General features: G+C 56.6%; 2 protein-coding genes across 5 annotated transcripts; one reads left to right on the top strand and one right to left on the bottom strand.

Annotated features, from left to right (window-relative positions):
- Positions 1-374: 374 nt before the first annotated feature.
- Positions 375-9,058, bottom strand: PRPF4 (pre-mRNA processing factor 4). The gene is made up of 14 exons (XM_051807973.1): positions 8,906-9,058; positions 8,021-8,198; positions 7,138-7,324; positions 6,536-6,623; positions 5,746-5,825; positions 5,260-5,353; positions 4,333-4,427; positions 3,968-4,026; positions 3,219-3,342; positions 2,045-2,134; positions 1,406-1,528; positions 983-1,090; positions 779-897; positions 375-644 (listed from the first exon to the last, which is right to left on the bottom strand). Exons 1-14 carry the CDS (start codon positions 9,038-9,040, stop codon positions 451-453), a joined length of 1,674 nt encoding a protein of 557 aa, XP_051663933.1. The 5' UTR covers positions 9,041-9,058; the 3' UTR covers positions 375-450.
- A 276-nt stretch (positions 9,059-9,334) lies between these two features.
- Positions 9,335-11,259, top strand: CDC26 (cell division cycle 26). Of its 4 annotated transcripts, XR_007907780.1 has the most exons (4): positions 9,335-9,554; positions 9,625-9,740; positions 10,434-10,617; positions 10,927-11,259. XR_007907780.1 is itself a non-coding variant. In XM_051808070.1 (3 exons), exons 1-3 carry the CDS (start codon positions 9,474-9,476, stop codon positions 10,543-10,545), a joined length of 309 nt encoding a protein of 102 aa, XP_051664030.1. In that variant the 5' UTR covers positions 9,335-9,473; the 3' UTR covers positions 10,546-11,259. The 4 variants fall into 4 exon arrangements, 2 of the variants coding, with proteins under 2 accessions (XP_051664030.1, XP_051664031.1); XM_051808070.1 differs by having other exon boundaries at positions 10,434-11,259; XR_007907781.1 differs by lacking the exon at positions 10,927-11,259 and having other exon boundaries at positions 9,341-9,554; positions 9,625-10,053; positions 10,434-10,539.
- The last annotated feature ends 9 nt before the right edge of the window (positions 11,260-11,268 follow it).

Raw genomic sequence — 11,268 nt, 5'->3', positions numbered from 1 at the left:
TCCTCTGCCTGTCCCTAAATGCAACTCCAGTCTGCAGGCAGAGTGTACCAAAGGCTCAGGAACAGGGGGGTCAGAAGGGCAGGAACAGAGGCTGCCCCACACACCAACCCTGAGGTGCTCTGTGGGGACTGCAGTTGTTTAACACAGGCTGGAGGACACCTGTGTGTCCTGGCTTGGGAGGGAGGGTGGCAGCAGATGGATCATTTCCAAGGTACAGCAGGAAGTGGTGTCTGCAGTATAAAACCAGTCCTAAAAGTGGGAAAACATCACCCAAGAGCTGACTCCAGCCAAGCCCTGGCCAACACTGGTGCTTCAAACACACCTGACCCCCAGAGCAGCCGTGACTGCAGCTGCTGGACACATGTTGGAACTGCTGATTCCTGGGGGGTTTTTTTAATATAAAAAAGCAATTGAAAACCATTAACCCAGTTCATAACCAGCCCTTCTGAGCTACTCAGCTGTCCACAGCTTGAAGGTTCTGTCGTAGGAGCAGGTGGCAATGAGCTGCCCATCCAGGGAGATGTCCAGGCCCATCACCTTCCCCTCGTGCCCTGCCAGTGTCTTCAGAGGGGACCAGCCAGGGTGGGTCCAGATCTTGGCCGTGTTGTCGTAGGCGCCCGTGAGCAGGAAGTTCCCGTGGTTGGCTGCAGAGGAGGAGGAAAGGGGTTGCAAATAGAAACATGGCAAAGCTCAGCTCACCAGCACAGGCCCTTCTTGCCCTGCAGGTGTGGCTGGAGCTGCTCTGGAGGGGCAGGGATCAGGAACAGCAGACACTCACGTTCAAACCTGACGCCGGTGACCAGGTTCTGGTGGGCAGGGATGGTGTAGATGCACTTCCTCTGCCGCAGGTCCCACACCTTGCAGGTGTTGTCACCGCTGCCCGTGGCCACGTGGTACCTGCCCAGGGGGAGGAAGGGCAGTTTTTGGGGAAGGGGGTTTGCACTGGGAGCTCCCACGTAAACCTCACCAGCTCCCTTCTTACCCGTTTGGGGAGAAGTTAATCCCGTAGATCTCCTTCAGGTGACCTTCCAGGAACATGATGCAGCGCCCTGTGCGCAGGTCCCACACCCGGCCAAAGGCATCCAGGCCGCTGGAATCACAGTCACAGGCTCGGTTGGGTTGGGAGGGACCTTAAAGACCATCTCATTCTACCCCCCTGCCATGGGCAGGGACACCTTCCATGATCCCAGATTGCTCCAAGCCCCATCCAACCTGGCCTTGGACACTCCTAGGGGTGGGTCAGCCATGGAAATTCCATCCTAGCCCCTCACCACCCTCACAGGGAAGAATTTCTCCACGATATCCCATCTAACCCTGCCCTCTGGCAGTGGGAAGCCATTCCTCCAGCAGAAATCTCTGGTAACATGTCCCACCCAGCCCCAGTCCCAGTCCCAGGCCAACCCACCCGGTGCCGGCGAGGGAGCCGTCGGTGTGGAAGGCGATGTCATAGACCCCCTTGCTGTGCCCCTCCTGGTGCAGGATCTCCTCCTGGGCCTCCAGGTCCCACAGGCGCCACGAGTGATCGTAGCTGCAGAAACAAGGCAGTTGTCAGATAAATCATGGAGTCACTAAGGTTGGAAAAGCCCTCCAAGATCATCAAGTCCAGCCATTCCCCCAGCACTGCCGTGCTCACCACTAACCCGTGTCCCCAGCTGCCACATCTCCATGTTTTTGGGACACGTCCAGTGGTGACTCCCCCACTGCTCTGGGCAGTTTGTGCCAGGGCTGGACAACCCTTTCCCTGAAGAAATTTTCCCCAATATCCAACCTAAACCTCCCCTCTGGACTCCATGTATCTCCAAGGAGAATAAAGGATATTTCACTAACTTTGGGGGCATTTTATTTCCAGCTGGGCGCCAACAGTGTCTCACACAGGGGCAGGGAAAGGAATCCCTGTTACTGACACTGCAACAAGCCCAGCTGTGGTCAGGAATGGCCAAGCCCTGCCCGTGTCAGGCTCTGCTGTGGACGAGCCCTGGCACCACTGGGCCACCAGTGGGACAGCCCATGGTCATGCTGGAAGCAAATCCCCAAGTGTCCGTACCAGGTGGTGCCCAGGAACCTCCCCGACGGGTGCCACATCACACGGGCCACTCTCATGCTGTGTCCTTCGATATCTGCCATGGGTTCATCACTGAAACACACAACAACCCTTTGGGCACTGGCCAGAGGTGCTAGGCCTTTGCAAACACATTGTGAGGCAGCAAAAGATCTGCTGATCAAATCAAACCACACACGAACATCACAGTTGTAAAAACTCTGTATTTGCCTTTGGTTCCCGCTCCTAAAGCTCTGAGTGGAACCCTCCATCCACTCCTCTTGGTTATGAAGCTCTCCTGGGATGATGATGGTGATTATTATTCTGGAAAATTAACAATTCTCTTGTCATTAGCACTTCAGAAGTGCAGAAGCAAACCACAGACTACCTGAGCTGCTGGGAGTTTACTGAGAACACACATAACATCCCAAACTGCAGCAAATCCTGCTGTTCTGAGGGATTGCAGGATTTATTCTCCCAAAATGAGAGGCAGCAGGTCAGGAGCCTTCAGCAGATGACCCAAACAGCAGTTAACTTTCTTTCCACTGGTTAATTAAGAGATGTGATCACATGAGGCCAACGACCCCCTGTCCCTTTGCACAGGGCACTTCTGCTGCTAGAACTGGTGATTTTCAGCCAAGGATAAACAACTGGGAATGTGGGAGCTGCCTGCCCTTCCTGGGTGCTCTGCAGGTGATGCTGGGGCTCAGTACCTCCACCAGCCTCCTCCTCACAGGCCTGAGATGCTGCCCATCTGCCAAAACTACACTGTGCAGGGACAGCCACTGCTTTTCAGCACAGGCTGAAGCTTTTGTGCCTGGCTGTGTGTTTGGTCAGTCCCTCTCTGAACCCTGGTGCTTTCCAATCACTCAAAAGTTCATTTCTTAATATCCAAGAGGGGAAATTTTCTCCTGAACGAAAGGTCAGAATGAAACAATCCCCAAGCCTCCCATCCATCCCCCCCAGCAATTCTGACTCAATTCCTTTCAATCTCCCTCACCCTGACTCCCTAACCAGGGTGATCTCTCTTCCCAGGGAAGAGGTGGCACATACTGAGGCACTGGGATAGCCACAAGAAGAGGCCATATTTGCAGGAGGATGGTCAGTGTCTGATGTTTAGGAACACAGATAACCCCAGAGCAGCAATGCTGCAGCTGTGCCTGCCTGGGATGGTTCTGACCTTTCCAGGTTCCAGAGTTTGACAGAGCCATCAGCAGCACACGAGGCCAGGCTGACATCCTTCTTGTCCAGGGACACAGTGGCTTTGGGGTGGAACACAACTGCTCCCACGTTGGTGCTGTGTCCTGAAGGGAAAGGAAAACCAAAATTCAGAATCTGCCCTGTGATCTTGGCTGGTTCTTCAGAAGAGCAGCATTTCCTTGTTACTGAGGAGTCAGGAGCCAGTGAACACTTTCCCTGTGTCCTCAATGTCCTGAAACCCCCAGTCACACCTCTCCTGACAACAGCCAAACTGCACTTCCAGTAGCCCCAGGTCAGAGTATAGAACACTGAGGTTTGTAACACTCAAAGGGCAGTGAAAATTCAACACATGAATCAGGAGATTTGTGCTCACTTTTGTATTTAGTCCAAGTTGTGACCACTGCTCAAAGAACCTCACTGTTTTCAAATGACCTGCCCAAAACTGCTGGTGTTTATAACTCAAAAATCAAATTCAGGTTTTGAAATCAAACAAGAGACTGTTCAGAACCAGAAACAGCAAACTCAGGGCTGAGGTCTGAGCTCAAACCCAGCTCTCCCTCATGATTATCTGACACATTCCCAGGCTCCCGAGCCCCAGTGATGCTCTCAGTAGGAAAGAAATCTGCCAAAATCGGATATTTTGAGTCACAAAGTAATTCAGATGTGGGAGCTCAGCCCAGAGAGGAACAAAAGCACCAAACCAAGAGCCTCAGTGAGGGCTGCTCGTACCTCGCAAGGTGTGAACCAGGTTGCAGTCGGGCACAGACCAGAGCTTGCACAGCCCACTCCTGTGGAACACAAGGAATGGATGTCAGTGGAGACAGGAATGTCAAGGAACAGATCAAACAGAGCTGCAAAGCCACTCTGGGGGTTCTGCAGTGACTGAAACAGCAACACACTTTGGGCAACCAGCACAGAAACCAACAGGCTCAGACTGAAATCTCTGCTCAGCTCTAAAACAAAGTGACAAGAACTCAGAATAGGAAATAAAAACATTTCTGGACTCTCACGATTCCCAAACCTCCAAGAACACCCCTGTCCTTCCCTGTTGTGCTCATCCAGCCCCTAAAGCAGTGCAGCCACAGAGATCTCACCAGCAGGCTGTGGCCAGGAGCTTGGAGTTGGGGCTGAAGTGGCAGTAGGACAGCGGGCGATCGTCCCCGATCTGGCTGCAGAAGTTATTGAGGGACTGTAAAAACACAAAGAAAACAATCAATGACTGGAGTACAGCCAGCCCAGAGCAAGGCCCAGCCAAAGCCAAAGCCTGTGTGCAGGAGGAGGCAGAGGCCCCTGGAAAGTCACATTCCAAGGGAGGAGCTGCCTCAGAGCCGCTGCAGCTCCACGTGGGAGGGCCAGGGCCAGCCTGGCCCAGGGGAGCCAGCACGGCCTGGGGGCTCAGCTCAGCCCCCCAGGGCCACCCATGGTACCTGTCCCCACAGCCCCCAGCTCTGCAGCCCTGACACAGAACTGCCTGGAGTTTGCCCTCTTTCCACAACTCATCCAAGGAAACCAACCAGAGAGATGGACAGGCAGTGTAGGGCACGGAGGGAAGAAGCAAATCCTCTGGCAGCTGATGGCTCTGGAGTAAACAGGATTAGGGGGGCAGCACATGCTGTGCCTGAGCCTCTGCTTGGTTAAGCTGGGAATCTGGCTTAGTGTGCTCGGAAAGGGCACCTGGGAGCCATCCCAGCCATGCTCTGTCCCACGGAGCTGGGTGTGATCTCCAGGGTTTTATGTCCCTTCCCAGCCAGCCAAACCCAGCCAAAGCCAGGAATACATTCCTTTAGCTTCACAGCCAAGTGGTAAGGCAAGGCAGGGATGTCTCTGATCCCTCTGCCATGCACAGGGACAAAATCCATCTCCCTGGATCACAGTGCAGGAGTCAGAACGTGCTTTACACAGACAGGGAGAGAGGAAAAGCAGAGCCTCCCAACAGTTCAGAGACCAGGGTGCACCTGGGGCAGCTCAATTCCTGCTGAGCTCTCTGCAGGATCACAGCAGGAGGGCAGTGCCCAACATACCCGCAGGGATTTGTGCAGCTCCTGCCTCTGGGATGTCCTGGTGGCCTCGGGAATCTCCTTGAGCAGCCGGGCCTCCTCCAGCCGCTTGGCTGCCCTGGGAACAGTACAGGGGAGGGATGAGCCCCTTCCCTGCATTCCCCCTTCCCTGCATCCCCCCTTCCCTGCATTCCCCCTTCCCTGCATTCCCCCTTCCCTGCATTCCCCCTTCCCTGCATTCCCCCTTCCCTGCATCCCCCCTTCCCTGCATTCCCCCTTCCCTGCATTCCCCCTTCCCTGCTCTGCAAACAGGCCCTGCCCTCCTCCTCCTCCCCCAAACTGGGCTAATGCTGGATCAGTCCCCAAGAGTTCAAGCTCTGGGCTCTCTGGAGTTGCTTCCCAGTGTGTGCTCCCCACTCCCTGGCTTTCCAGTGGTACCCACAGTGGGATCAGCCCTTGGAGTTGACAAATGGCTGCATGTCCCTCCTCATTTGTGCAGTTCCCTCTCACCTGGGCAGGGAGTAGTTTGCCAGCCACAGCCTGGCTGTTTTCAGACTCCGTGGGCCCTCGTGGTACCAGGTTTGCTGATACTGTAAAAACAGGAATAAAAGTGATGGAAAAGCTCCTCCGCTCACTCCCCTCAGCTGCCTCCTCACAGCACCTGCTCCCAAACCCTGCTGGGCTCTGGCCCCTTTTTAAGGCCATTATACATCAGTATAAGCCCCAGAAAAAGGGATTAAGAGAGATAAACCACAGTCTCTGCCCTATGGATCCGATCCTGACACACTGCCAGGAACATTCCAACTGAACACTGATTGGGTTGGACTTACTGACACATAACTCCTGTTTTACACATCACCCAGTAAAGAGAGAGCCCAGAGCTGTAGAAATTATTTCTTAAAGCACAGTTCAAAAATAATACAGAAAAATGGACTCAGAAGAGACAGAGGCAGAAAGAATATCAGAGGGAGAAAGAGATGCAGCAGTAGGAACATATTTTTTTCTTCCCAAGTGTGAAGACAACCAAGAATAAAGAACCTGCTATGGTGAGTGAGAGCCCAAACACCTGCTCTCCTGGTTTGCACACTGAGTGCAGTTCAGAACTTGGCCTGGGGGTGCAAACCACACTTGGTGCTCCTCACTGAGACCAAACATTGCCATAGGTCTGTTAAAAGGGAGAACACAGGAAAAGCCTGAAGGGATGACATGAGAATCCTCACACTGACCAAAACCAGGAGGCCTGGATCTACCAGAGACCAGATCTCTCCCTCAACTCTGAGAGGACAGGAGACCCCCTTACCTCTTCTTTGGACTTTTTTGACCTGTCATCATCCTTCCTGGTCTTCTTTAACGCGTCTGTGCCGACCACTGAGAGGATGTTTCTCAACCTGGGAAGAAACACGTGAAGTTGGATTTAGTCAGTGATTCCTCAGCTCACCTGACAAATCATCAGTGAGACCTTCCTTCTGCCTTGGGGTTCTTAGAATAGATTAACAGGCTGGTTTGGGTTGGGAGAGACCTTAAAGCTCATCCCATTCAACCCCTGCCATGGGCAGGGACACCTTCCACTAGCCCAGGTTGCTTCAAGCCCCGTCCAACCTGGCCTTGGACACTTCCAGGGATGGAGCAACCACAGCTTCTCTGGGCAACCTGTGCCAGGGCCTCACTGCCTTCACAGGGAACAATTTCTTCCCAATATCTCATCTAGCCCTGCCCTCTGGCAGTGGGAAGTCATTTTCCCTTGTCCTGTCCCAAGTCCCTCTCCAGCTCTCCTGGAGCCCCTTTGGGCACTGGAAGGGGTCTCCCTGGATCCTTCTCCTCCCCAGGCTGAACACCCCCAGCTCTCCCAGGAAAACAGCAGGAACTCAGTAGCCACGGGGTGCCCCCCAGCAGACACAGCACCTCTCCCTGCGCTCTGCAGGCCCCTCTCCAAAGAGGGTGATGGGCTCCCCCAGGGCCCTCAGGCAGGCCTTGACCTCGGCGTCGTCCGTGGACACGTTGATCTGCCGCGCGCGCTTCCGCCGCTCGAACTCCGCCAGCACCTCGGCCTGGCGCTCGCTCAGGTGGTCCTCCAGGTCAAACACCTCCCCTGGCACAGAGAAAACGCAGCTGGGCACAGGGGGGACACCAGGGAGACACCAGGGATCGAGGGAGACACCAGGGAGCACAGGATAACAATCACAGGGCAGCCACCAGGGAGCACAGGTGGGACATCAGGGAGCACAGGGAGACACCAGAGAGCACAGGGAACCATCAGGGAGCACAGAGGAGCCACGAGTGAGCCAGCAGGGAACACAGGGAGACACCAGGGATCACAGAGAGCCACCAGGGAGCACAGGGGAGCCACCAGGGAACACAGGGAGCACAGGGGAGACATCAAGGATCTCAGGATCACAGGGAAGCCGCCAGGGAGCACAGGGAGAAACAGGGAAATACAGGATCACAGAATCACTGGATCACAGATGGCTCAGGCTGGAAGGGCCCTCTGGAGCCCACTCACCCCAACCCCTCTGCCCAGGCAGGGTCACCCACAGCAGGTGACATCCAGGTGGGTTTGGGATGTCCCCAGAGAGGGACACTCCACACCTCCCCGGGCAGCTGTTCCAGGGCTCTGCCACTGGATCCCTCCCACATGGGAAGATCCAAGGGGCCCATCCTGTTCCTGCTCTGAGATGGTGCCCAGAGACATTGGGAAGTGTCACATCTGACAGGAGGGATAACAACAGGCACTTGGAAGTGTCACATTTCACGAAGGGAATAAAACAAAGGGTGTTTCCATCCTCACCACTGCTGATGTTGATGTTCCCAGCCTCCAGAGCAGCCTTCATGCCCTCCTTGCCCAGCAGCCCTGGCTCCCCCTTGGCCAGTCTCTCCCTCTCCTTCTCCTCCAGGCTCCCATAGAAGATCGGGGCTCTCTTGGCCGGGGGGGCATCGCCCTCCTCGGTGGGCTTGGCCTTGGGGGGCTGCAGGGACACAAACAGTTTGGGTACAAAGAGACAACAAACAGCCTGGCTGTGCCAGGGAAAATGGGGTGTGAAACATGGAGAGGCCCTGGAATGGGTTTCATGGAATCACACGCTGGGTTGGGTTGAGAGGGAACTTAAAGAGTTCATCTCATTCCACCTCTGTCAAGAGCAGGGACACCTTCCACTCGACCAGGTGGCTCCAATCTGGCCTTAGACATTTCCAGGGATGGAGCAGCCCCTGGACAGTGAGGTTATTTATGTCCCAAGGGCAAAAGTATAATGGCACGTTAAACTGCATCCATCAGGCTGTGCTGTGTCCTTGTTTATTATCTGCACGGAGCTCGGGTTTAAGGCCCTGCGGGATTTGTTTTTTGACGAAGCTTTAGAACACGAGGCTTCTCCTCCTCCCACTGAGCCCCAGCACAGCCGTCCCCGAACTCCTGGAAGGCGGGTGAAGGTGAGCAGTGCCCAGCTCCTTCCCCCGCCGAGAGGCGGCACAACCCCATGGGAAAAATTAAAGGATTCAAAAAAACATGCAGGAAAACACGCGAGCGCTCCGGCCCCGGCCTTTTGAACGGCTCCGGCGGCTCCGCAAACCCCACACGGCAGCAGCCGCCGCGACCCCCGCGCGGCCCCTCCAGCGGTGCCGCCGCCACATGCGGGGAACGGGTCCGGGGCCGCCCCCGCGCCCCGGACACACCCACCTCGGGGGGCCGGGCCCCGGCTCGCGCCGCCGGAGCCCGCGCGGCGGCCATGGCGGGAACGGGACCGGGAACAGCACGAGGAAACGGGAAAAGAACGGAAAATGGGACGGGAATGGGACTGGACGCGCTCGGCATCCAGCGCCTCACGGGCACTTCCGGGTCGCGCGGTGCACGCCGGGAGGTGTGGCGGGGAGCGCTGAGCGCGGGGCACGCCGGGAGGCGCGTTGTCCGCTAAGGGCGAGACGCGCGAGGCACGCCGGGAGGTGCGGCAGGGCGGGCGGGCAGTAGCAGGCGTGGGGCACGCCGGGAGGTGTGGTGGGGAGGGCTGAGCACGGGGCGCGCGGAGCACGCCGGGAGGTTCATTGCCCGCTAAAGGCGGAGCGCGCAAGGCACGCCGGGAGGTGTGGCAGGAAGGGCGGGGCGCGCGAGGCACGCCGGGAGGTGCATTGCCCGCTAAGGGCGGGACACGCGGGGCACACCGGGAGGAGTGGCGGGAGCGCGGAGGGCGGGAGAGCTCGGGCTGGTCCCGGGGCCGATCCCGATCCCGGTGCCGCTGTCGCCGGTCGCGATGCTCCGTCGGAAGCCGACGCGGCTGGAGCTGAAGCTGGACGACATCGAGGAGTTCGAGAGCGTGCGGAAGGAGCTGGAGGTGCGCGCGGGGCCGGGCGCGGCGCTCCCCGGGCGCGCCCCCCGGCCCTGACCGGCCCGTTCGCCCGCAGGGCCGCAGGAAGCAGCGCGACGAGGCGGAGGCGGCGGCGGGCGGGGAGGAGGCGGCGGCGCTCGCGCTGGGCACGGAGCACAAGAGCCGCGAGCAGCTCATCAACGAGCGCATCGGGTACAAACCGCAGCCCAAGGCCGGCGGGCGGACCGCGCACTTCGGCACCTTCGAGTTCTGAGCGCGGCGCCGGGGCCGCAGCGCCGCCCGGAGGGGCCTCGGCCTCCCCCCTCGGCGCTCTCCCTTTTCGGTTGCCTTAGTTTTTTAAGTTCGTTTAACACACCCATGAACGCCCCTCTTGGCCCAGTGTTTTGTTTTAAATAAACACGTCCTTTTAAAAAAAAAAAAAACCAAACAAAAACCATCATAACAAGCACACGATTGTTAAATCGTGTTAATTGTTAAGCACTGCTGGAAATGGGAACACCTGGAGGTAAAACCCTGTGGGAGGATCCTCGGGGATCGGGTGATTTGCTGATCCTAAACCAGCCCCTGGGGTGTTCCATGGGAACCTCCAGCCCTGCCCACCGAGGGGAAGGTCCTGGGAGGTGTCTGATGGGTGGTTTGGGTTGAAGGCAGCGGTTCCACAGCTCTGGGTGCTCAGGCTCTGCTTCCAGGTGCTGCCCTGCCCTCTCCTGAGGAGGCAGGAAAGAATCCCCTGTGTCTGTTAAACGTGTCCCAGAGCTGCTTCCCAATCCGTGTCACAGCTGGGCCCTGAGCAGGGAATGGCTGCACACCTGGATGTTGCACTGGGCACATGGAATGATGGAATGACATCCCACGTTTCCTGACTAAGCAGTTTTTCCTTTACAGTTCCTCCTTCCACCTCTGTCACCTCAGCTGCCCTGGTTTGTCACCTGGGAATGGAGCCCCAGGGACTGTTACTGCTTGCATCAAAGATCACCAAGTATTTCCTTATGGATGAAAAGCCCAAAGGCAGAGTGATTTTTTCGGCACATCCCTGGATTTACCCCCATCAGTGCCTGGGCTCTGGAAGGTGAGACTGGGGGCAGAGCCCCACAGAGGAGGAGACAGACTCTGGCACAGAGTGAGAGGACTTGAAGGAACCAACTTATAAAATCTGAGCAGATGGTGGTGTTTAGGAAACCCTGCTCCCTGCAGCCCTGGGACCTGCACCAGGACACCCACAGGGAATTTAGGAGCTGTTTTCTACCATCTTCCAGGACAGCTCCAGTTCTGGTTTTTCAGTGTCCCAAGCAATGCTCCAAACTGGATTTTAGTTACACTGAGGCTTCATGTGTTGTAGATGCCCCAAATGTGCAGAACTTAAATGTTTGTTTTCCAGCTGGGAAGAGCCACAGCCTGGCCTGGAGCAGAGCTGCCTTTCCTGTCTGACACCACATGGAATGATCGGGGATTCTCTGCTGTCCTGGCATTCCCAGCAGGGCCCAGCTCTGAGAGGGCAACACCTCAGGAGGTTGTTACAGCTCCCTGAATTCCTGTCCTGGATTCTTCCCTGTCTAGGGAAGGCAGCTCTGTGAGACACCAACTCCTCTCTCCTGCAAAGTGTGACTGGGCTGGAACAAACAGAAACTCAGCATCAGTGACTTCCCACATTCCCATTCCAGCAGCTCCAAGGTGAATTGCTCAGGCCCAGAGGACTCTGCTCCTCATTCCCACCCCCTGA

This window comes from Manacus candei, unplaced genomic scaffold (assembly GCF_025592945.1).
Source record: "Manacus candei isolate 608988 ecotype Guabito, Panama unplaced genomic scaffold, ASM2559294v1 h1tg000071l, whole genome shotgun sequence".
NCBI classification, from domain to species: Eukaryota; Metazoa; Chordata; class Aves; order Passeriformes; family Pipridae; genus Manacus; species Manacus candei.
The sequence above is the reverse complement of the archived record's forward strand: the minus strand, read 5'-3'. Positions and strand labels throughout refer to the sequence as shown.